Below are 25,853 nucleotides of genomic sequence, written 5' to 3'. Positions count from 1 at the left end.
AATAACGTTTAAATTACTTCAAATACATTAGTGTTTTGTGAGCGTTCCGTCCGACCATTCTAGGAAACGCACATAAAGTACATTCTTAACTATAGATTGAATACATATTTTGACAAACACGCAAGAAACAGTAGATGATTTGATCGATAACTGAAGTGATTGAAGAAAGAGTTGATGATTAGGTGCAAAGAATGATCGCTTTATAATACCTGAATAGAAAGACAGACCTCAGTACTTTAGTACAAAAGTACATTACAAACGCATAGATGTCAGAGTCCTTTCGTATTGACATCAGTATTTTATTCATATTTATTATTTGCCATAAATGCATATCTCAATAGAAAAGTACACACGAGCAAAAATATTGGAAAACGTGTAGCTTATATCAAAGTTATGCAGTACAGAACAGTTCTTCAGGTTGTCATCTTAGCACACAATTGTTCCCTTGTGATCTAAAAAAATACAGATCGCAGAACTGTATTATTTTATCGGGTATACACTATGCACATTAGAAATGTGGACGAACTGTATGAAAATATTTAATGTTAGCCAAGACCTCGAATTTAGGAAGCGTATAAATTGAAGTACCACTGAAGGAACTTCTGTATTATACTCCAATGCTTATTAATGTAGAAAATAACACGTCTTTAAACCACAAGGAGTAGGATAGACTAGGAAGCCAATGGAAGATAAAATTATGATCACACCATACTAAATTCTCGCTATCTTAAATAGCTTTTGTCATGTGTTAGGGGCAAACAACATGATATAGAAATGCGTTGTGGGTAAAAAGTCGACTTGTTGCCACAGCTAGATTTGAGATGAACGCTTTTTAACCCTTTCACCCCAGTTTCCTGTGTACAGGTCCAACTTTACCATAGAAAACAATGGATTTGGGACAAACCATGGTGGTGAAAGGGTTAATACAGAAATCATCCCTATTGAAAATAGCGTCGACCGCGTGAGACTTTCATGATTGACTTAGGTGGGAGAATCGTATTTAAGGTACTGAGAATTTTCTGTAATTACTCTAATGTAAGCTTCTTAGAAGAGGGTTAGATATCAGAATTATACTTAAAGCCTTGAACGACAATGCTAGACGTCTATACGTGGCGAGCCAATTACTCCCAGCCCTACTATTTTTTATATAATATGATCAATAAATTAGTTATCGTGCATTATTAATTATCTGTACAGAATTTAATCTGAAATGCGATACGCCGCTCTTTCGGATATCACGAAATAATATAAGGGATGAAACGTTAACTCTGTCTGTTAATTCGAATACAATACAGAGTACGTGATTCCATAACCTTTATGGTTTCTGATTGAGTAAGCTTCTATGCAATATTGTAAGACAATTGTGTTCTACTTGACTTTCATAATTAAAAAAAAACATATCCTACCATGTTCCTGCCGGGCCTGGTGACACAAGGCGTGATATTTGCCACTCTTTCTCATTGCCCTCAGAGTTTCGTCGAACCACGTGAGTTGGCTGTCCTTTCGTTTTATTGAATACACTGCGTCATCAAGGATACAGCCAATGTCATCTCCTATGAATTCAAACTCGTCACGAAGATGCGACACGACTCTGATGTCAAGCGTTAGGAATGAATCAATCTGAAAAGATTATTAAAGACAGTGAATTATTGTCTTCTGCTTATCTGTTTATCCCTTCGTCAGTCAAACAATGTGCCCTGCCCGCATGACTTTGCCTCTCCTTACGCAGTTGCTTTGACTGTTTATTAGCGTGCATAATTCAATTCTATCTTTTACTTGTTTATTGTATATTTACCCTATCGTGTCTCAGGTCGTCAAGCAAGATGTCCAAGTTCTCCTTGTACACCTCTTGATGTGAATGCATGGAATTGACTCCAACAATCCGATCCTTGGCATGTAGTAGACAGGTCTTGTCGGTGAAAACGCCATTTTCAAACCTGAAAGTTGTACATGGATACATCTTCTTTTGTACTTATCCTAGTTGTATCGTTTTGTCTTTGTTAAGGTAGAATCGGAGACAGATATTTTGACTCATATCTATTTTCAATATTGGGCTACCGATTTGTGCGTTCACTCTAAAGCTCTTGTAGAAAGAGAATTTTCTGCATCACGGTTTTAAAATCGAAAATTGTATTATTCCTCATACAATTAGCCCATGGATGGCGGACATTTTGAATTTCAAATATAGGTAAATGTAATGTGTTTTAGTAGCAACAAAGCGAGAGATTGTTTGAAAGTCTTATTGAGGAAAGTTTGAGCAAAAAGTATAAGTTTTTCACTTTCAAGGTACATACTACCTTAATGCGTGTAATTCTTGTCATAAATGATGGTATTTTGAAGTCAACTGTCAAGCAACTAAATAAAGAGACAATTATTCCAGGATTTTCATTAAGTTCGACGATCGTCTCATAAATATTCAAAAATCCCTTGTTGAAACATTTTAATCTACTCAATATCAGGTTATGTTATCGGAAGAAATATCGAATATAAGAGTGCCTGAGCTTACCGATTGTCTTTCCCGTAATGTCGTTAGGATCAAAGTTGTGTGGATTTCCAGCTTTTACCACAAATAATACTTTCCCTTGAAATCTAGCAAGAGGTTCTGTGAAACCTAAAGACAACTTTCTAGCAGATGTCTTCAACCATCCTAGACACATGTCAACCTGTTTTCCAAGCAATGCTTCAACATCGAAGCATAAAAACCAAATATGTAATGTTTGGAGGACAGATAGAACACATACTTCAAACATAGGAGGTGTATCGAAATAATGCGCAGTCGAACTTAACATAATAAACAAAATATATATATATATATATATATATATATATATATATATATATATATATATATATATATATATATATATACAGACACACAGACACACAGACACACAGACATACACACATACACACATACACACATGCACAAGCTGTATCGGAGTGAAGCCCTGGAAAAGTAGGCAACAGAAGGCACCATAGCCACTATGGGTATTAAGAGAATCAAATTATTGGTATAATTGCTTTTACAGAATATTTTTTGCATTTTGGCAGATGGTAGAATTTTGATCTAATCGACTTACCTGAGCAATCAGAGGTTTTATTATTTTTTGTTATTTCTAACTTACCTTTACCAGCATGTGGAAAGTCGCCACTTTGATGTGTAATACACTCACTCTGTGTCACCACTTGGTAAACACATTTTCTGCCAGCCTCCCTGCAGACTGAATTTTTTTGCAAAATTATAATCTAATCGAATAACTGTAACTGGAACTAAGGATCGGCTTTAGAACAGCAATCGGGTTTCAACCACAGGAAATGACGTTCCCGATGAAAGAGTGGTATCTGTATTTTTAAAACTAAGAATTTAATGTCCTTTGTGAATGTTGATATTGTGCTATGCTTCAGGTATGAAAATACTCCTTAGCACCATACGTTAAACACCATAACCACCAAAATGTCATTGTCTTGTTGAGCACATAAAATATAAAATAAATCTAGGCTAATGTCTTTTGTTCACATGGACAATGTGCCATTCGTCTTGTTTGACGAAAGTAAGTCCTGTTAGTTACCATACCCACTAACTTGCCATAGTCTCGTTCAAAAATGAGTATTGACTAGAATACACTCACAAGGGAAAATAAAATAAGTAATTGTTCCTTCAAAACGAATCCTAACTTCCTCAATCAGACTTACCGGCTTTTGCGAGATCTAAGAAGAATCCCCTGTGTCGACCACTTTCATCTCTGTGAATGAAGTCAACATTTATTAAAATGGTAACAAAAACCATCACCTGCAATTTCAATGCCTAGCCTAAGTTATGTTTATCATAGGTTTACGGCAGAATGCTCTGATTGGGTAGGCTTCGAATCAACAAGGCAATTTTAGGGCAACGAATATCAGTAGACAGAAATCCTTGGATACCGAGATAAAAGATTTTCCCGGTGTCTCCGTCTTTGGTACAATCCTAACGCGACTGATTTTTCCTGTGTCTCTGGTAGTATACTCTAATCCTAACGGGACAGACATGAGGGATTAACGGATCAACCAATCTTAAACAAAGCATTATTTTAAACCTTTCTTACATGTATTCAAATGCACAGTCACAACTGAGCCACAGAGCAAGAGTATAAACTTGATTTTCTTCTTTCTTCTTCTCTATTTCGCTTACTATCTGCTCTCCCATCACGCGAAACAACATCACTCTACGAAGAAGGTCATCTCCTCGGGAACGAACATTATGACTCCAGAGCCCTTGCTAGAAAGAGTATAACAATATTTATATATATATATATATATATATATATATATATATATATATATATATATATATATATATATATATATATATATATATATATATTATATATATATATATATATATATATATATATATATATATATATATATATATATATATATATATGCATGCATGGCAATATTATTCATGTGAGCCGAAACCATGTTGAATGCACGACTTATTGCTGCGTTTCTCAATAGTCCCAACGAAACATTCCAGACTATCTGACGTTCTCAATAGGCTTGTAAATTTTGAGATATAATCCGATCAGTCGAACCTCCAGGTCAACTTTTAACAAAGTTCAAAACATTAAGCCTTGGTATACACTCACCTCCTTGAACTGACGACTAATAAATGTACGTATCACGGGGATCGGCGCTCGATTTACCAGGCCTTGAATGTATTGGTCTGGAAAGAGTCCTCTGCCGATATCAGCATCGAACAACGCTTCGCTGGTTGAGGAGAAGCATTGGCTACCTGCAAAAAAAATCCAGAAAAAGGGTCAGTTCTTGTGTATGAGATAATCTATTGCCTCTGAACTGATCAAAAAATAAGTGATGAAATCTCTTGAGTTTGTGAAAGAACAGCAAAATTGCAGATAGTAAAAATATTGTCTGGGAATGCAGCTGAAGAACTTATCAGAATCTCTAAGTCGGATTCCTTGATACGCAACCCGGGTTAGTTTTTCTTGTATTATTGATTTACTTTATATTACCTTGACCCGTAAGCAGTGTTTGTTGAACGGTACGTAGCTGTATTGAAAATCCGAATCCTTTTTTGAGTCAGCTTGTATCGTACGTTTATGGTGCTTTGGGAAACGTTTCTAAAATCATCTTTTCGAAACTATCAACTGTTGGATGAAAACTTACCAACTGCAAGACAAACGATTCCTAAGGAAACAAAGTAAGGTAGACTAAACATGTCGGGTCACTAATTCTGTGGTCAGCGTCACGATAGAAGGCACCTATCCAGCTCGTATGAGCTTTGGAATTGGGGTTTGACTCCTTGACGTGTTTATTGCATGCAATAGATCACATGACTCATTTGGTCACTGCCTCTTTTTTGGTAAGCCATTACCATATGGCCTCCAGCAGAAAACAGAGTGTTTGATTGGTTAGGGCTCTGATGACATCAGAGGCGAAACCGACGAAGGATGTTTATGACGATATGCTGATTTAGCCATCACGACTTGTATGAGCGTTGTTTGTTCATTGTTTCACTGTAGAAAGTCTGGTTCAAGAATCATGTAGGAAGAAACCTGATTACACTGTCTATGGTAGTGCCTCACTTGTGTCATTCACAACAAAAAGACCAGGAAGTCATTGGATTTAACCACTGTGTCACACCAGTCCATTAAGTATGTTAAAAATGCTGTTCAAAAGATCATCGAGTATTGACGAACATCGCTATATGAAGGACAACACTACCTTTTTGAACTTCCTCACTCATATATCTATCCATGGAAATTTGCATTTCCCGGTATACACTACTTTGGTAAACGTAACTAAGATGATTTATAAAACAAGTGATATAACGTGTTACATTCTTTCCATAATAGGTTCTAATTTTGGGTTCGCTGAAGTAGGCAATTCCCACATAGTATTCATGTGATACGCATCAATACAAAACAAATATCAATCTTTCTACTGTATATGATAAGGGACGTCGATCATAAAAGCTGACACCTGAGAAGCGAAATTTCGTCGTTTTGCTTGCGTCAAACTCGCAATAGGAAATTTTTTGTTTGTTGTTCTGGAACCACTTTTCCCCGTTTTGGCGGGGCCGAGGGAGGGGGTCGGCACTGAAATAGATAAATTACGTTACTAATGCGTCAACTATTATGGTCGACGAACCCTAACGGAAATCACTTTAGTTGCTTTTACAATGTCTAACCAGGTAGCGCACGCAAATTAAACTAAACGTGCAAAGTAAGCATTATCAATATGAAACAATAAACTATTTCATTGGATCAGTTCATTTCGCTTTTCCTAACGATGGGAAATTTGTATGAAATTGTTATCAGTGCTAACATTTAAAAGAACGGAAAAAGATTCCGTCCTGAAGAACTGATCTGGTTGTATTACAAACCAACCTACGGCTTTCATGCGACGTGCAGTATCCACAGCTGTTACAAGAACGTTATCTCTCCAGACAGCTGGTACACAATTAGCCCTGCGTACGATATGTCTGCTAATGCAATCTGCTGTAACTATCGTTTCGAAGCAAAGTCGTTCACTACTGTCTAATTCATGGATTTCAAATATGTAGGAAATGGTTTTACAGCGATATGACCGATAATCGTTTAAGCTTTGCCCATTATATATGACTTTTATATATAAAGGCCTGGTATGCTAGTAAAGTTCAAATCTACAAATGTGTTAAATGTCGGGACTTTATATGTTTAATGTCTCATAGGATATTTAGTCTAGTCAAACAACGTTACGACAAATATTATCTGCGTCGATTCATTTAACGCAGTCTGTATGTCTCCAGCAAGTACTACTAGACTGTCAAAATCAAGTGTCCCTTGGATAGTAAACAATCCATTGAAGCAATACTCCGACGGAAATCGTGAACAAAATTTGAATCACACTCAGTTGGTGACAAACTTTTTTTAAAATTCTTGTGTTTATCAGCCATATCATTAACTTGTTCCGTATTTGAAATTTTCGTCCATGAGACTGAATGTTACTTCTTCAATTTTTGTCTCTTGAAGTAAAGTTATGATAAATACATCTATCATGATTGTTGCGGTAGTTTTCAGTTTCCGTTATATATTTCTGAACATCTGAATCTACATCATTGTTGGGTTACAGGCAACATAACGAAGGACCATATGCGTGACTGTACCATTTCAACAACTCCAAATATTTGCGCATTTGGCCTAAAGGCTGTTTGAACACGCTTGAAAACACGTTTAATTCACGTGCATCAGCGCGCATAAGTCAAGTGACGAAGAAACTGAATTTTGAATGCCTCTGAGGACAAAAGACATGTAAGACTTAGTGTATATAGTTGGGTGGATAGACACACAGTCCTACAAACAAACAGGTATACTCTTTCGTATTTATTGCGGTAATATCTTAATTAGATATTATTCCCTAATATTTTTCTTCGTTCAGCGAAGGAAAATACGAGTGACGTAATGACCGTGTCACCACGAGTCGAAGACGAGTGGTGACACGGTCATTATGTCACGAGTATTTTCCGAGCTGAACGAAGAAAATATTAGGGAATAATATACTTATCACATGCACAAGCCAATAATTCGTTATTTTTTGCAAAATAAAATAAGTTTTCCATGACGATTCCGCGTTTAAACTTTTGAACTACTTTAGGAATAAATATCAGTACGCCGTGCACAAGTTGTCAATCATTTCCAGTCGTCCGTCGTGTGCGTTAGCGCTCACGTTCGTTCGTGTGTGGAGCAAATGACAGCTCTCGGTCTACACGTTGGCTACCTTCCGCAAAGTTATACTCTATTTCAAAGATAGCATAGTCCTAGAAATTTATCACAGACGAAGATACGCTATTTTTCGGGAACAAATATCGACTGAATCTCGACGGCGCGAACACTGTAAACGTCGCGCCTGACCCTTTTTGCAATGCGTACGGAACCCACGGTATTACGCGACCAGCTTCGAGTTCGTTGTTTCGGCAAATTATTCACGTAATTCCTTCGGAATATACAGGCGGCAGACTCTTGTGTTTACATTGTTCGGATTAGTAATGTCGTAGTCTGTGAAAATATCGATTTCATTACATGACTTTTGATCGTGGGAGAAACATCGGCCGCCATGTTGTTTGTTTACATATTTACGAGCACACCGAAGATCGACAAAAAAAGGTCCGACGCACCAAAATTGATGACATAGACGCGGGTTGTCGTGACGTAGAACGACCAGAGAATAAATCCCGTATTTTTTGTTCGGAGACGACAAACTTGGCTTGTGCATGTGATAATAGTTTTTAATTGTAATGAATGCACCTCTTCAATGAAAATTACATACGAAAACATATGAACACGAACACTAGAATGCGTGGAGCTCATAAATCAAAGTCATGTAGTCCAGAAGAGGAAGAACTGCAGCTATTCATCCACGCATACCAACATTCCCTTGTGGCCTACGAAAAGAGAGATACAGAACTGTATTATTTGATGTAGGACATCATGGACATAATATATCGATGGAATGCGTTGGAATACTAAAAGAACAACCTCAAATCTGGAAGGTGACTAAAAGTATCGGTGTAGTATTGAAGGGAACATCTGTAGTATTCTCCAATATCCAAATCGACTGTACTGCCTGTAATATTTTAAAGAAATCGTATATATTTGAACATGAAGCGCCATTAGTTCGGAGATTTCAAGAACCTTGGTGGCAACTTTTGATCCGGATACAACAAAGGAAAATAATTTGATGCCTTGGATTACATTTAGGTATAGGAAGTCGTTCAATTTGAATGATTTCCTCTTTACAGGTCACAACAAATGCTAAACTTCGATAAGGTGCAAAACCATTAGTACTAATCATATTGTTTTATCACTATACTATTCATCGTTTATTTTCTCGATACAGCATTTGTTATCCGAGATGTGATACTGTCTACCGTAATGAAATAAACATTTTATGCTTTTTGCAGATATAATCTACGATAAAAAACTCTAAAATTAACAATTTCATAACCTTCATAGGTCATTTAATATAAATATCAAACTTCATCGTAATCTTTCATTCGTCTTAAAATTTATCTGTTACACAACAAAAGATGTTGATATTGTAAAGTTACAAGTAAATAAGGATTTGTATTCATACAAAATGTACAAAATGCGCTCAACGATTGGTTGGTATACTGCCGGTTTACTCTAAGATTTCGACAACTTTGCATAAAAAAGAATGATGTCCTATCTAACTTTCAGAAAAAGTGTCTTACCATGTTCATGTCTGGCCCGGTGACACAAGGCGTGATATTTACCGCTCTTTCTCATTGCCGTCAGGGTTTCGTCGAACCACGTGAGAGAGTTGTCCTTCCGTTTTATTCCGTATACCCCGTCTTCAACTATACACCCGATGTCATCTCCTATTGTTTCAAACTCCTCGTGAAGATAGGGTGCGACTCTGTTGTCAAAAGCAAGGAGTGAATCAATCTGAAAATACAAAGAAAGGAAGTTTAGTATATGGTCCTCCACTCTCAGATCTCAGCGTGTCTGATGCTCTGTACCTCTTCATCGGTCAGACAATGTACACTGCCCACGTGACGTTGCGCATCCTATTTTAGTTGCTTGAACTATTCATCAGCCTGCCATTTCCTTAAGGTGGAATAGGCCTATGGGGACATATATTCGGGTTCTCAATTTTGTTCAATACTTCTCCAGTCTACTCCTTAGCTTGTGACGGTTCATTTTGAGCTGCCTTGAGTAAGAAAATTTTTCGTTGTCTTACTTTAACGAAAATCAAAAATGTTGTTTTCCGTATAAAGTTAAATCAGGGATGGCGGCCAATTTAAATTTCAAATGTCAGTAAAAAGATTAGGTAATTGTATTCTCTTGGACCAAATTTGCACGATGACCCCCTGATTTTCATTCTTGATTTGGTAAGAGAATGGCTGAAAGTGTCATTCAGGAAATTTGAGCGAATCTTTGTCTTTCACTTTCGAGGCGCACAATACTTTAATTCATCTCTGTCTTTTCCTCACTTTCTTCACTCTTTATTTACCCTGTCGTTTCTAAGATCATCCAGCAGGATTTGAATGGTTTCCTTGTACACCTCTTGCTGTGGTTGCATGGTATCTACACCTTTGATTCGATCCTTAGCGTGTAGCAGACAGGTCTTGTCGGTGAAAACTCCGTCTTCAAAACCTGAAAGTAAAACAAGATTACACATATTCATGTTTCTGGTAGTGGCGGGTATAGGAACTTCGTACCTATTGATACCTTTCAATGCAAGAGCTTTTTATTCGTATCATAACGGTGATGCTTGAGAGCCTATTGTTAAGTATGTGTGAACCATCAAGAAATTATTATTTCGAGGTTCACAACGATCTCGACGATTTTCGATACATAATGAAGACGCTTGCGATCCAATTGTTAATTGTATACATGGGATAAAATTATTATTTCAAGATGTTAAACTTTCTTGTCAATTTCCTGTACAAATACTTGGTTTTCAAAGGAAAATGTCAACATTCATTACAGATAGATAGCCAACAGAGTTGAGTTTAGATGGTCCAACTTGGTATCGAATTCTTCATTGAGGATCAGTTTACTTTAAAGAAACAATGAGAAACTATCTTTCTAATTTTGTCAGATGTGATAACTCATATTCGCATTTTTCAAATCTATACAATCGTCGCATGAGTGTACTCAGGCATCATGAGAGGTCAACCGTTGTAACTATGTATGATTGTCGAAGAGCCCGATTTGCACAAATGAATCTCTTTACAGGCAGATGATAATATTTTTCTGAAGAGAAATTTTTAATGGAGTGCTTCAGCTTACCGATTGTCTTCCCCGTTATGTCACTCGGATCGAAATTGTTTGAATTTCCAGACTTTACCACAAATAAGACTTTGCCTTGAAGTCTCAAAAGAGGTTCTGTATAATCTAAAGACAACTTCCTAGCAGGTGTCTTGAACCATCCTAGACACATGTCAACTTGCTTTCCAAGCAAAGCTTGAAAGTCAAGACATAAAATCAATGATCACTATTCAAAAATATTATACAATTTTAGAAATATAGAAACATACAATCAATACATATATATATATATATATATATATATATATATATATATATATATATATATATATATAGTCTTATATGTAGAATGTTATGTCCTATTATGATTGACATAATGAGATTGATTTGCATATACGTGTCCTGTCGCTATTAAGTCTAGGACAAAAATTAACTGTTTATAGTTTTGTTGCATCTTCAGCAGATACTTGTAGCTTTGTTTTGAATTTAAAACGCGTTAAGCCAATTACACGTTTTGATCTTTTCGTCTCAACTTTACCAGCGTGGGGAATAACGCCACTTTGATGGGTAATGCATTCACTCCCTGTTACAACTTGATAAACACATTTCTTCCCAGCCTGCCGACAAACTTAATATAGGCAAAAACAGATTAAAGTCTGTGAAGCTCATAGATAAGAGACAATTATGTGACATAATTAAGTTTAACTTGTGATAAACAACATTGGGAGGATTAAGAAGATTAGGGCTCGGCAGTAGAATATCTCACACATAGTGAGATTTCATGAGCCTTAAAGTGATATAAAACAATTGCGTGCCAACTATATGAATGGACTACGTGAAACAACATGAAAGAGTTGTATCTGTGTCGTCTAAATCTAAATCTAATGGTTTTTTGGGTTTTTTGCTTGTTTGTTTGTTTGTTTTTTGTATACTTGAACAATGTGTCAGGCGTTATGTGAGGTGTTTTAGTTCTGTCAATCACCATGATCAATAAAATGTCTCCTGAAGCCCGTAAAATGGTTGTTCACCACGCGTACTCATACGGTATAGTACGTGTTTTATCAAAATGAACCCTAGCTGTCAATGATCCGACTTACCAGCTTTTGCTCCTTGTCGGAGGATGGTGAGTTCGAGACTCTAGCACGGTGTTGTGCCCTTGAGCAAGGCACTTTACTCCATTGGGGGTTAGTGGGCTAACGCCTGTTGGATGACGGACTGATTACAAAAATTGAATTTAATATAACTTATTACTCTTTGTAGCAAGCAAGCAAGGGCTCTTGAATCATAATGTTCGTTCGCAAGGAGATGGCCTTCTCCGTAGATTGATGTTGTTTCGCGTTATGGGAGAGCAGATGGGCGGGAAGATAGTCAGCGAAATGGAGGAGAAGAGAGAAGAAAATCGAGTTTAAAACTCTTGCAATGTGGCTCAGTTGTGATTGTGCATTTGAATACATGTAAGCGAGTTCGTGTCAGGAAATTAAGGCTAAAAGATTAAATGCCTCTTTACAAATAAGTGGACGCTTGAAATGTTTCCACTAATCGCTTGTAAGCGTGGGAGTTATTCGTATTAGCTTTTTTGAAAGGATACATTATAAAATGCCTCAAGGATAACAACAACAACCAGATGTCGGCCAAGTAATGGTAGTGTTCGTGTAGCGTTTCTTATGACATCTACGTTACGTTTGAAACATTTACAACAACACAACAGTTATGTTCGTCGAATTTTATTGGTCAACAACAACAATAACACATAAACAACAATACAAACAACAACAACAACCAGATTTTGGGGTTCCCTATGGTTTGACGTGCGCCGTCCTGTTGGCCTTTTTTCTTCCCCGAATGAGACATCAGATTTACACTGGTTATCCTCTCGAAAGAGTCGTTTTAAGGAACCGTAAATATGTAACTAGAAACGTGATATTGAAATATGACAGGTTCCTCAGTGTTGTGTAGCGTGGAAATTTAAAGTAGAGACTAAATTAAAAAACACACAACTACATCTGAGTGTCTCTGCACAACAATGATGCAGTTTGTTCTGTGACGTGAAACTGTGCAACAAACACACAAATCACGAGAGATCTTGGAAAATCTCGTTTGCCAGGGATCACAGTTTCCTAACACTTTAATCGTCTATAAAGTTTTTATCGATTGCAACGTAACTACGGCACGAGTCACTGATTTTGACATTCATCTGACGAGTGTCTCTAATTACAAACCTGTATCTCAATAATGTAATGTTGATTGAAATGATGTCACGATTTTCGACAGACATTCTCTTTCGGATTCGCTGACATGCGCATTACCGAGAAAAATGAAAACATCCTGCTCGGAGACACTGTACTTTCAACAGCGTATTCGGGTTTTATCAAAATCTTGTGAGCAATTTTCGACTAGGAAGTTTGTAGGAAGGAGTGCTTAAATTAAAAGGAAGGCGGTCGTCGGAACTGCCCTCAAATGTCGTTAGGGACCATACGACCGATGTAAATACTGTATCAAAGGTACGTTGGCGATTGATGAAAGTTAAAACATGTCTGTCATAATGTATATCGTAAAATTTAGATGTTTCAGTATATTGACATGATGCATCTATATATAGTGCAGGAAATACATTGTTTGTAAACAAGAAAGTCGCACACGCGCAGTTCCGACGACCGCCCCCTTAAGCTTTTGTTTTTCTTCAAAAAGGAGAACTTTAAAGTGACTCAAATTTTTACAAGTTTTTTCTAATCTATCAGTTATATGGCTAACTTTAAAGCACTTGGAGTAACAAAAATTTTCACCGTATTAGTTTTTCGAAAAACTTGTTTTTCCCCAGAAAGTTAATACAGAAATGTCGGCCAATTTGACCTTCAAATATCAGTAAATGTTATGTGTTTCTCTAGTACCAAGCTTTGCAATGTGACCCCACATTTTTATTCTTGATCTGGAAAGAGAGTGGTTGAAAGTTTCATTGAGGCAAGTTTGAGCAAAAGTTTTAAGTTTTTCACTTTCAAGGCGCGTACTATGTTCAACTTAGCTCACACTGATAGAGATATGAGCCTCCCATTGTAGATCTGTTTAAATAGAATGTGGTTCGGGGACAGACATTTGCACTCTCAAACTTTTACAATTGGTCTACCGCTTTTTGGAGCTCATTTTTGTAGTCACGTTATTGTAGTAAATAAACCTGTTCATCGGCTCATATTTGTGGAAAAAAACCGAAATTGATCTTTTCCCCATAGAGTTTACACAGAGTTCCCCATAGAGAATACACAACTGAGTTGATCAGGATAATCTAATCTATATATACAGAGATGGTGGCCTTTTAGAATGTCAAGAATCTGTAAATGTTGGGTAATTTGTTTCTCAGAACTAGTTGTGTTCGATTACCCTTGATTTATATTCTTGATTTGGAAACGCAAGGATATCAAGTTTCCCCGAGGAAAGTTTGAGCAAAAGTTTAAGGTCTTCCGATTTGGAGGCCCATACTACCTTTAAAAGATATATATATATATATATATATATATATATATATATATATATATATATATATATATTATATATATATAATATATATATATATATATATATATATATATATATACTTGTTTAGTTCAAGATCAGCTGGAGTAGAGTGCTCAATACTAGAGTAGAGCTAAATACACAACTGAGTTGATCAGGATAATCTAAAATATTACATTTCCACTACAAATTTGTTTCGTATAGGCTGCACAGAACATAATTACGTGAATTGGGGTCGGGATAGTTCATCAGACATTTTATCTGACATTTAACATTAATAACTATTGCAGGGAAAAGGCATTTTAGCGTTCATTATATCAGGTAGGCGTACTGAAGAACGCTCCTTGAAGAGTAAAACTTAGAACCAGGTATACAGCCAATTGGTTTTGGGAAATTCAAGCCAGCAGTGTTCACGTATCTCGCGTAGTTTCTACGCAGAGGGCAAGGACTAACAGAAAAATGTTTTGTCATGGGCGGGTTTTCATGTTTTTTCTTTCCTTGCGAGATTTCTAGAGGGGAACTTTTCCGAATCTATAGCGGAAGGACGGTTGTGAACAGCAGTCACTATCCCCGGCAATTTTACTCGTTGAAAATACCTAACAACGGTATGTTTACATGTAAAACATGGCTGGCGTGAATTTGTTGAAATCAATTGACTGTATGTATACCTGGTTCTCAGTTTCACTTTTCAGGGAGCGTTCAGTTATTAAGGCCGGGGATGAGCCGGCAAAACCCGGGGGGTTCACCTTAAATTTGAAAACTGCAAGGGGTGGGGGGTCATGTATGTTTCAAACAGCACAGAGGGGGTCATTTGATTTTCAAAAGTATCCATCCCGTCAAAAAGCAGTTTCAGCGAACACAAATATTCTTTTATTTAAAAATGATTCCCTGCATGATTTCATTCGTCGAAGTCATTTTACTATTGTCTGAATGAAATTATATGTATTATTTGGCGCATAACGATCTTGCCTTTGCAACTCTATACAAGCTTGTCTTCTTGTTAATTGAGTTCGCTGAGGGCAAATGAACATTTCCTATCAGCAATGAGGTAAGGCAATGATTAGGTGCAAGCTGTATGTTAAATGAACATTCATTTCTTTGAGTCAATTTCAAAGTAAGGGAGCGTTTAGTTATTATGACCAGGCGGGCCCGCAAATTTGTCTTGTGCAGCTGTCAAAATCAGGGAGCCCTCTCCCATTGCCTCCCCCCCAAAAAAGATCGATGACCCCAAATATTCCTTGAGTAGTATTGATCCAGTTTTAAATAGTAACACTGGCCATTGCCGGTGCACAGAACATCAGTGGGAACTTAAAAGGTTTTTCCAAGATCCTGCTGTTCTTCCAGAACCTGTATACACTGTATACTGTGTCTAGGAAGGTTCAAAAATTCTTTATCACTTGTGCTGCTGCCAATTTCATGGATTACAACATCATCATCCTCTTCCTCGGCAATAGCTCTGAGTTTATTATGTCACTGTCAATGCACCTTAATGTTACCTGAAGGATACTTTACCATATAATTTATATTTAGTTTAAGAGTTATAACACAAAAAGGTATATTTATGTAATTCTTCCTTATTGCTTGTTGACATGATAAAAAAACAAAGTCATTGAAACTTTTCATTTACATTCTAGCCTTTGTGCTTATCTATCCAGATAAGTCTTGTACATCTCTTTTCTGAAAACTGGATCAGATATCAACAGCAGTGCTATGCAACAGCACAAGGGAAACCTTAAACTTTTGCTCAAATTTCTTAAATGAAACTTTCAATCATTCTTTCACCGAATCAACAATAAAATCACTTTCTCCGGCGCACACGGTGAGGAATTTTCCTCGCGAGGCAAAGCATACCAAGCATATTGAATATTTTGCTCAACGGCACAAAGGCAAAAAACCCACGCAAAATCGCCCGTACATGAGACTTACAGGGGATGTGCAAACAGACTCGAATGAAACTTTGCTCAGATAATTTCTCTTATGTACTCTTTTCTTTATGACCTTTGATCTTCAACCTATTAGCTCGGGGTGGGTGGGGTGGGGGTTATTGAAAGTCATACCAACCATGTCATGGAAACGTCATGGAATGACAAGGACTGTCAGAGTTCAGCAAGTACAAGGGAATTCTGTATATCAGGTGATTTGTAAGTCTCATTCAAACACCAGTCAATTCATACAGAAGATCATGGCATCGGTATAGGAAAGATGGATTAGATGAAGACATCGCTTTTGAAATTATGAAAAACTGACACCATTTATTACAGACAAAGTTGTCAACCTTTCATAGTGAGAAGGTTACGAAAAAAGGGAAGGTTTTTCAACATGATACATGACTACGATCATTCGAAATAATTTGTCAAAAAGTATATTGAACTAAATTCTGTTCAGAGTGGGTTGGAATTACGGATGACATTCGCAACTTCATGTAATGAGCTCATGCAACGGTGAAGCACCGCCATAGCGATGTAATTTGGTCATATCTAATTCTGAAGCGAGACAGCCGTAAATGCGGACGGTTTTTTTGAAATCAGCTTCGATTGTAAATGACGGACAATCTTAACGACACAGTATAGGATGATATTCAACGGGAGAATACCGCCAAGGGTGTGTGCGGATCATCTTCTTGCAACACCGTAATGGCACCATGGTGGCATTGAGGTAAACCCTGGGCGGGTGAGTAGAGAAATGGGCTGAAAGAAACAACTGGTTAGTCCCGTTCCAATAATGTCCATACAACAAACAGAATTTTGTGAAGTTCCTATAACATCTTTAACATGCTTACTTTTCGTTCTGTATTTCATTGAATTCCATTTCAAGTGCAGTTTGCCTGAGGTTAATGCATATACTGGATGCACGATTTGGAAGGAATCGTAATGAACACATTCATAAGTTACTGCGATTCATCAATTCATTTGACGAGCCCTGAAAGCTTTGAGGGATTACTGAAAAGTCGAAAGGTCGAATGGTGATATCACGCCATGACTCGATGTAAAAGGTTGAACTACTTTCATCGGCCAAGGGAGTCCCCAGCTTCAGCTTAAGCCTCAATAGCTGCAGCTTTTCAGATTACTATTTTATGATTTTATATTCAAACTTATACCATGTTGTTCCGTTTCACTCACCGAGAGATGTGTCCGATTGTTGTATGTTTAAATTATGGATGATACCTGGGCTGAAACCTTAATACAGTTACCAATATAAATATTAAGAAGGGGCAAATATATTCAAGCAGACTGGAAATAATATGGTAAAGTGACCCTTTGATATTTTATTCATCAATATTGCACTGAAGTTTAGATATTATTTTTTTTAGGATATTTTGAAATAACATCGTCTCTGTTCTGGTGTCTGTGCAGAGATGAGGGCGGCGTTCACTCTCACAGTTGGAATTTGCATCTGTGTAATGTTTTCTGCATTCATATATTAGTAAGTGTTGAACTTATCATCACGGACATATATTATGGACGTACCCCAAAGGAGTAATTTAGAATCAGTTTTCCTGTGAAAGGAAATATCGAATAAAAGGGCATCACTGGGGCTTTGAGACACATTTCGACGACCCCGAAAGCGGTAATGTTCCCAGCAATGTGATCAACACGATTCATATAAGTACCCATTCGATTTCCCCCAAGTCTGTAGTTATATATAAATATATGAGTAAACTGAAGAAATAGGCGTAGGTACACTGGAGCTAGGAACTACCGCGCACGCCCGAGCAAAGTTATAGACAAATGCCTGGCGACTGATTGGCTGGTATTCATATAAAGTTTAGATTGCCTGACATTCCAACTCAACAATGTCTGTCTGATCTGGAGCGATGGTGCCAGGATGTCTCTGACTTTCGGTTTGAAGAAAAAGTGAAAATTATAGCGGCACTTCTTTATCAAATTTATATAGTGAGAATTATGTTCTATCAGTTATAAGATACATGCGTTTTTGGTAGGAGAAGACCTGAAGCAATTGGATTACATCAATAGTTGCCGAAAACATACACTGACACTTAAGTTCGTTTTCCTACATTGGTGAAACTTTAAAAATACGGTTCTTTAGTCAAAATTCCATGAATTGTGAGATGAATGATATCATCACAGCAAATTTTACAAAGTTATACTGCGGACATATCTGCTAGGTTTACAGGCAGGCCTAGGGCCGCCTCCGGGCCAAGCGCAAGATTGTGGATTTGAATCGCGTTAAGTGAATCTCTCGTTTCTCAGTCACTATCGACCTAACTCCAGGTCAGCTGCTGAAACATGAAATAGGCCAAGGGTCAATCTCAACGCCGATTCTGAGCCCACCCGACATAAATTTGGAAGTTCCTTGGGCTAATCAGTCGATAAACAAGTACATCAGTCATTAAATTAAAAATACACGCACACAATTTTTTTTTCGAAAGACATACACGTACAGTGTCACATTTCCATTAAATAATTTGACTATATGATTTCGGCTAAGGGGATTTTTCGGACCGAGAACTCGAACTTCTCTACCCGATTACTCAGTGCAAAGTTTAAGATATTGAATGTACAGTCCTCGGATACGCTGACTGTAATGCCACGATCAGAAATACAAGCTTAGGGAACTCTAGATACAGTAAAACAACACACCATCACCGTTGACATTATGTAATTGTATTCATTAAAATGTGTTCGGAAATGCTGATCTTTCTTTACTTTCAAATAATAATCGAACGAATGGAAACCTATTTACAGGAAGATGTACCCATCGCCCATTACCAATTGCTTACTCAGAGTACAACACCTTTCACCGGGGGTAATGTTAATCGACGAAATGGCAAAACTGTGAAATGAAGAAACAAAGAAGTTGAAAAATAGAGAAATTAATTGCCACCTAAAATAATATGCGTTATACGATGTCAGTAAGCAACATCGTCACTTACGATATTAGTAGATTGATTTTAGCGCCATCACATATACAAATTATCTATCTATCTATCTATCTATCTATTATCTATCTATCTATCTATCTATCTATCTATCTATCTATCTATCTATCTATATATATATATATATAATATATATATATATATATATATATATATATATATATATATATATATATATATATATATATATATCGGTTGTTCCAAGAAATCTGTTTCATAGTTTCATCGTTGCCGACCGCAGAGCGCGTGTAAGCTGATAAATCGTGGCAACATGCCACATAAGCTACCATCCTTACTATCATGAAAGCCCCTGCCCCTCTCCCCCCCCCCCCAAAAAAAAAGATACATGCATACAATATACACAATGAAATAAATGAATTGATTAAATGGAAAGACAATCAACAAGCAAAAATAATTAAATAAAAAATGAAACTTTAAAGTGACCCCAGTGAATGAGTGGATTGATATCTGCCATTCTTTTTATGTCAGTTTGTTTTGTCGTTGGTTTGTTCGTATATTGTAGTTGTTCAGTCATTTCATTGAGTATACCGGTATTTTATGCATTTGTCATTTTTTAGCCTGCAGACATAAGTGAACACAGGAGTAATTTCCTATGTTGAATATCTTTCAATTGCAATATATGTCATACAAATTTTTTGTGTCAAAACGTTTTCATTGTATTGTTAACAAATTTTTTTGTTTGTTGTTTACTTCATGATTTATTTTTCGGTGTGTATTGTGTATGTATGTATTCTTTTTGTTTAATGTGTCCTTTGTCCTTTGATTCCTACGTTCCCTGTGGTATGAGTGATACCAACATCATATTGGCCAGGGTCAACTGATAGAGCAAATTGGTTATGTTGTAGTAAATTTATATAAACGAAGAGACCGTAACGAGGCTTAAAGGGGTACAGTCGTCAGAACTGCGCTCAAACTTCAAAGATCGTATGGGGCCATGGGACAATACGACCAATCGCGACATTATCCAAGGTACGATGGTAATTGAAACCAATTAAAACATGTCTGTCATAATCTACATCGTATAATTTAAATGTTACAGCTATGATGATGAGGTGCATCTAGATATCGTGCACGAAATACATTGTTTGTAAATAAGAACTCGCACAGGCGCAGTTCCGACGACTGTTTCCCTTTAATAATGATGAACATTATTTTAATATGCTAAGCGAGGTATTCTATTATTCAGTAATGTAGTTTGTCTCAATAATGGCTTCAGAAACTTTCATCTCAGAATATATTGACAAGCATATTATTTGGGTCAGAGTGATATTAATTTACCAAGTAAGACTTCGGCTCAGACGGCGCCATCTTCGGAGCGTGGCGGTAACACCAGACCGTGGACCAATGAGTAAAGCCAAGTGGAAATAATAGAATCTCACACCCCAAGGACCTAGGATCAGGTTTCTCACACTCGTTGGGGATATCTGATCCAAGGTCCTTGGTGTGTGGGATTCTGTCGATCCCACACTTCCAGCGGCCAGGAATGTGAGAACAAATAAGTCATAAGACTGCCGCGGGCAGTGGATAGATCGAGTTGTATGGGTGCTTTACATCGAATCGATCGTCTGCTAGTAGTGGCGATACAATTTGCTGCAGATTTATTTCTCTCTCTATTTTTCAGTTTCTTTTATTCCTATATTACTTCATTTCGCCATTTTTCTCATTTAGCCATTTCGCCGATTAACATTAGCGGTTCATTTGGTCCTGAACCCAGTATCCCCTAATATTGCGTAATTTAATCTAACCTGTTGGCGAACTCATTTTTTAAAAATCTAAACGTCCAAAATCGTGTAAAAACACATCAGTACAGTATCTTAATAGTTTAGATCGATTTTAGTGCAGATTTTAAATCAAACATTTCTCATCCCTCAAAATCGTTACAATGAATTTTTTGCAAAATCCTCTTGAATTAAGCCTAGTTTCAAGGCACATCTAACTTGCCATATGGATGTAGAAAACTTTATTCACACAAAGCAAACAACTGACAGTGTCGTAGATTGACGCAATCTTTCCTATTGCAATGAATAGTTTGAAATGGGGCAATTCGGTTGGTTTCAACTCAAATGCTTTCTATCCGACAAAAGCTGTGTCGTTCAAAACCCCTGACAGTAAATAAGAGAAACGACGCACGACGCAGACACGCTATTTCTTGTCGTTCGTGATCAGAAGGTATACATTTTCAAAATATGTCCCTTTGAACAAAATAAAGCCATTTTGTCCTAAATACCGCAATTGAGGCTCACAAGGCAGAATATTACGTCATCAAGTCACGTGTTGCAATGTACTTTTTTTAATCCAGGACCCGAGGCCAGCTCGGAAAAAGTCGATTGCTTAATGTGATTTCTCCTCGTTTTCGTCGATTTACGTTGGTAATGCAAGCTTATTAGGCTTTGTCTTGTACTTAGTTCGTCATTTTGTCCTTTCTGTGGAATAAGGAAGCGATAGATAAAATATGTCAAAAGCCATCTGATGCAACGTGACATGGCGTAACTGATAGCTGCTTTGACAAACTCGTCTTACCCTGGGAGTTGTATCCTGTTCGTCTTCCATTGCTCGATCACTCCATTGACTTACCTTTCAACAACAGCAAACAGGAAAGTCATATTGAACCTATTAAATTAATTTAAGCCTCGCTCCCTGGCAAAGGAGCCACATCACAAAATGGTTACCCTGACCTCTCTTTGACGAACGATAACGTGTGTGTATGACTTGTGTTAAATATTTGTGAATAATTCACATACTGGTGCTGCGTCTGTTGGACGTTATAACCGACAGAACTTACAAAAATTTGGTTGAATAGAAGCCCTTCGAGGAACATACTTAACCCTTTGAGCGCTAAAGTCAATTTTGGCCTTTACAAATGTAAGCCAGACATATTTTTCAGTTTTTTTTCCAAACTTTTGATCAAAAACAGTAGTCAACGAAAAGCGATGGCCATTTGGTCCAAAACTATAAAAGAATTGTTAAAAATATGTAAATTATTATTTTTTGCATTAAAATTTGGCGGGAAAATTTACAGCTCTCCAAGGGTTAAAACGTAAATCATAATTAGCAACACATTCAATCGAGAAATGAAATTTTTCTTCAACTCTCGTCGTTCTGCTAAATTTACGAAATCGTGGAAGCGTTGTTTTGAAATCAGTACCTCATATATTTATGAAGTAGAAAAATTAAACGGGCGACCGACGGACTTTGAATTTACCTGCCATATGACAATACAGTATTTTTCAGGCCCTAAGGGACTTAAGAGCTTGTGTAGAACACGTGCGCCCGCTAAGAAATTTTCTGTTTCAATAGACCTCGATGGGAGCCCCTATTCTGCAGTTTGGGTCTAAATTTTATTCGCATGAAATACTACCAGTAGCTAGAATAACAATGAAATCTAAGCATCAAATTTGGTAGTGTTTAGAGGGTATAATGATACAAGTGTGAATGAAAGATGTGTTTTTCAATACTTTAACATTTCTATTTTCTTCAGCAGCAAATCTGAATTGGAAGCTTTCCGGATAATGAGTGGGCCAGGGATTTGTTTCATTGCCATGGAAACGCGACGAAAATACAGAATATTGTCTTGGTTGTTCTGATGAAGATACTTGTATTTCACACATCTAAAGAATGTGAACAAAAACCACCCATTCTTTTTACTTTATTTCCACTAAGCTGCCTATGAAGCAGACTGCTCAATGGTGCTCCCGTGTATTGCGGTTGGCGCTATCAAAATTGTCGACGTGACATTTTGATGTTTGGAAATTCCGCGCTTTGTCTTTTACCGGAGTACTTCTGATCAGCATTTCCTGGTGGAAATTGTTGAATCAATGTGAAATCAATAGGTAGCCTTTATGCATATGTGCCGTTTTAGTGTCGCTTCTGAACACAGAATGGGGCGAGAGCATTTTCTTCAGCAGTCCCGTTGCACTTTGAAGGTGAACATGTAGACGTGCAGAATCAGAGTGAGTGTAATTTTGAAGCGAGCGACATTATTGTTATGATTATTTGTCTTCGCCCGACAGTCTTCACTTGTTCTTACCATCCATCCCAAAACTTTTACTCATGCCCACCCTCTTACTGACTGGTCAGTTTCTTCGGCCGGGGTTGAATTATTTCTTGCGGATACCAAAAAGCGACTGACCTCCCCTCCACGGAAAAAAAAACAAACACAGATTGACATCCTCTTCAAACTTTCGAGAACAGGGTAAGCCAAAAGTTTTATATATATATATATATATATATATATATATATATATATATATATATATATATATATATATATATTAAAGCTACTCTCCCTTAAAGTTGAACTAAGCCGGGCAAGACCTGTCTAACTCCGCTTTTTCATGATAATTTAGATATAACATTTTATGTTCAGATGCTATGCATTATTTAAGTTCTCTGAAGCCACACTTTACAGTTGCCCTTGATACTAGCTTCCAAAGTATTGTATGTGATTTCTCCTCTCTTGGTTTTCAACCTTACCTTTTTAATGAAGTGTTCAGAAACAAAACAGCTATCACTACAAGCAATATACTGTATGTATTAACGAGGCAGAATCACGCCTTTACCAAAACCATGGACAGGAGCAAAGACCAATGGGCTATTTTGCTTGGTTCAAGTACACCTTCTGAGAAGCCCTAGAGAGCTACAACCATTTTCAGTAATAGAGCGCGAAGCCACTGCAGTGAACTGCAATAAAACTGCTTACACTAATTAGTTTCAGCTGTAGCCGTGGCCACTTTGGTGTTGAACAAGGCTACTTGATACAGACAAAAAGTCTGCTTGTACAAAGGCAAAACTAGCTCTGTCTGAGGCTCGGGTTGTAAATGAGAGTTTACGATTGGCACCCTGTGTTCAAGATTAAGATACAATGTAACATTACCATGCACTGGTCCATGTACAAATCTTTTTTATTTCAACTTCCCCAGACAAACTGTCTGCATGGGACATACAATGTTGTCGACTTTGCCAGCTGGCTAAAGCTGAAACTAATTAGTGTGAGCAGTTTTATTGCAGTTCACTGCAGTGGCTTCGCGCTCTATTACTGAAAATGGTTGTATTTTTACAGGTTGCAGCCAAATCTGATTTGCGCAGTGTCTGAGCCTCGGGATAACTTTTCTTTCATTGTTGAAACCACAATGACACAGCTATTAACACGATTGGAACTAATTTGGGATAATAGGATCTTTATATTTTTCAAATTTCTCAAAAGTGATAGGTGCTGTATAGCTGAATGTTGCCATATTGCAAATAACTCATAAAACAAGTGTGTAACTTAAAAAGAAAAGCAGATTAGCTGACATTTGCAGATTTAATCGACATTACTTTACTATCCAATTATCCCAAGTTAGTTCCAATCGTGTTTATTACGAATATGCTTTGATGAACTATAATTTCACTCATGAAAAACACACATTTTATTTTAATACCTGACAAATGGAGGAATACAGTTTACATGTCACAGTATTGACGTATTATGAAATATTAGTACATGTTGCATTCTAATACTGAGAGAAACACCAAGATCAAGACATAGGCCTAAGCTTATTCAATATATATCTCCTATATATTAAAGTTACGCGCCCGAATGAGCGCGCCAAAAACTGCAACTGGATAATGATGCAATTCATGGCTGGTTTGATGAATGCTATGTCAGTTATGAACCCATATCCTCGTCAAAAAACACAACGACCCCTTTGTATGCATTTATTTCTGTATGTATGTATTTCTGTATTTCTGTATGTATGTATGTATGTATGTATGTATGTATGTATGTATGTATGTATGTATGTATGTATGTATGTATGTATGTATGTATGTATGTATGTATGTATGTATGTATGTATGTATGAATGTATTTCTGTATTTCTGTATTTCTGTATGTATGTATGTATGTATGTATGTATGTATGTATGTATGTATGTATGTATGTATGTATGTATGTATGTATGTATGTATGTATGTGTGTATGTATTTCTGTATGTATGTATGTATTTCTGAATGTATGTATGTATGTCTGTATGTATGTATGTATGTATGTATGTATGTATGTATGTATGTATGTATGTATGTATGTATGTATGTATGTATGTATGTATGTATGTATGTATGTATGTATGTATGTATGTATGTATGTATGTATGTGTGTGTGTGTGTGTATGTATGTATGTATGTATGTATGTATGTATGTGTGTATGTATGTGTGTATGTATGTATGTATGTATGTATGTATGTATGTATGTATGTATGTATGTATGTATGTATGTATGTATGTATGTATGTATGTATGTATGTATGTATGTATGTATGTATGTGTATAATGCACGTGCGTCCGTATGTACGTATGTATCTATGTATCCATGTATCTATGTATTTATGTATCTATAATTATGTATCTGTCTATCTATCTATGCATCTATGTATCAATCTATGTACCTATGTATCTATCTGTTTTATCTATGTCTGTTCACATATCTTCAGGCAAAATCAAAGAATATGCAAGTTCCTATGATATGATTCAGTGTATTGATGTGAGATTTATCGGATTTCAATTCAACAGCGCAACGTAAATGTTTTCACTGAGCTCAGATAGTGGAGTGCTGGTCTACTGCATATACTCAGTAAACTACCATTGTCGCCCTGCCGTCCGGTGCACCGATCAG

The 25,853-nt window shown here is 36.8% G+C and overlaps 3 protein-coding genes across 3 annotated transcripts; all 3 read right to left on the bottom strand.

Moving 5' to 3' along the window:
* Positions 1-278: 278 nt before the first annotated feature.
* LOC139122204 (uncharacterized) lies at positions 279-1,960 on the bottom strand. Its single transcript, XM_070687626.1, has 3 exons — positions 1,796-1,960; positions 1,407-1,620; positions 279-452 (listed from the first exon to the last, which is right to left on the bottom strand). Exons 1-3 carry the CDS (start codon positions 1,958-1,960, stop codon positions 427-429), a joined length of 405 nt encoding a protein of 134 aa, XP_070543727.1. The 3' UTR covers positions 279-426.
* A 366-nt stretch (positions 1,961-2,326) lies between these two features.
* Positions 2,327-5,318, bottom strand: LOC139121418 (uncharacterized). Its single transcript, XM_070686273.1, has 6 exons — positions 5,167-5,318; positions 4,629-4,774; positions 4,083-4,255; positions 3,694-3,743; positions 3,126-3,221; positions 2,327-2,680 (listed from the first exon to the last, which is right to left on the bottom strand). The coding sequence occupies exons 1-6, from the start codon at positions 5,216-5,218 to the stop codon at positions 2,466-2,468; spliced, it is 732 nt and encodes a 243-aa protein (XP_070542374.1). The 5' UTR covers positions 5,219-5,318; the 3' UTR covers positions 2,327-2,465.
* Positions 5,319-8,387: 3,069 nt separating this feature from the next.
* On the bottom strand, positions 8,388-11,545 carry LOC139122203 (uncharacterized). Its single transcript, XM_070687625.1, has 5 exons — positions 11,542-11,545; positions 10,797-10,970; positions 10,015-10,157; positions 9,233-9,446; positions 8,388-8,422 (listed from the first exon to the last, which is right to left on the bottom strand). The coding sequence occupies exons 1-5, from the start codon at positions 11,543-11,545 to the stop codon at positions 8,388-8,390; spliced, it is 570 nt and encodes a 189-aa protein (XP_070543726.1).
* Between the last annotated feature and the right edge of the window lie 14,308 nt (positions 11,546-25,853).

The sequence above is a fragment of the Ptychodera flava genome, chromosome 21 (assembly GCF_041260155.1).
Source record: "Ptychodera flava strain L36383 chromosome 21, AS_Pfla_20210202, whole genome shotgun sequence".
NCBI classification, from domain to species: domain Eukaryota; kingdom Metazoa; phylum Hemichordata; class Enteropneusta; family Ptychoderidae; genus Ptychodera; species Ptychodera flava.
Note: the sequence above shows the minus strand (reverse complement) of the source record. Positions and strands in the feature narration are given on the sequence as shown.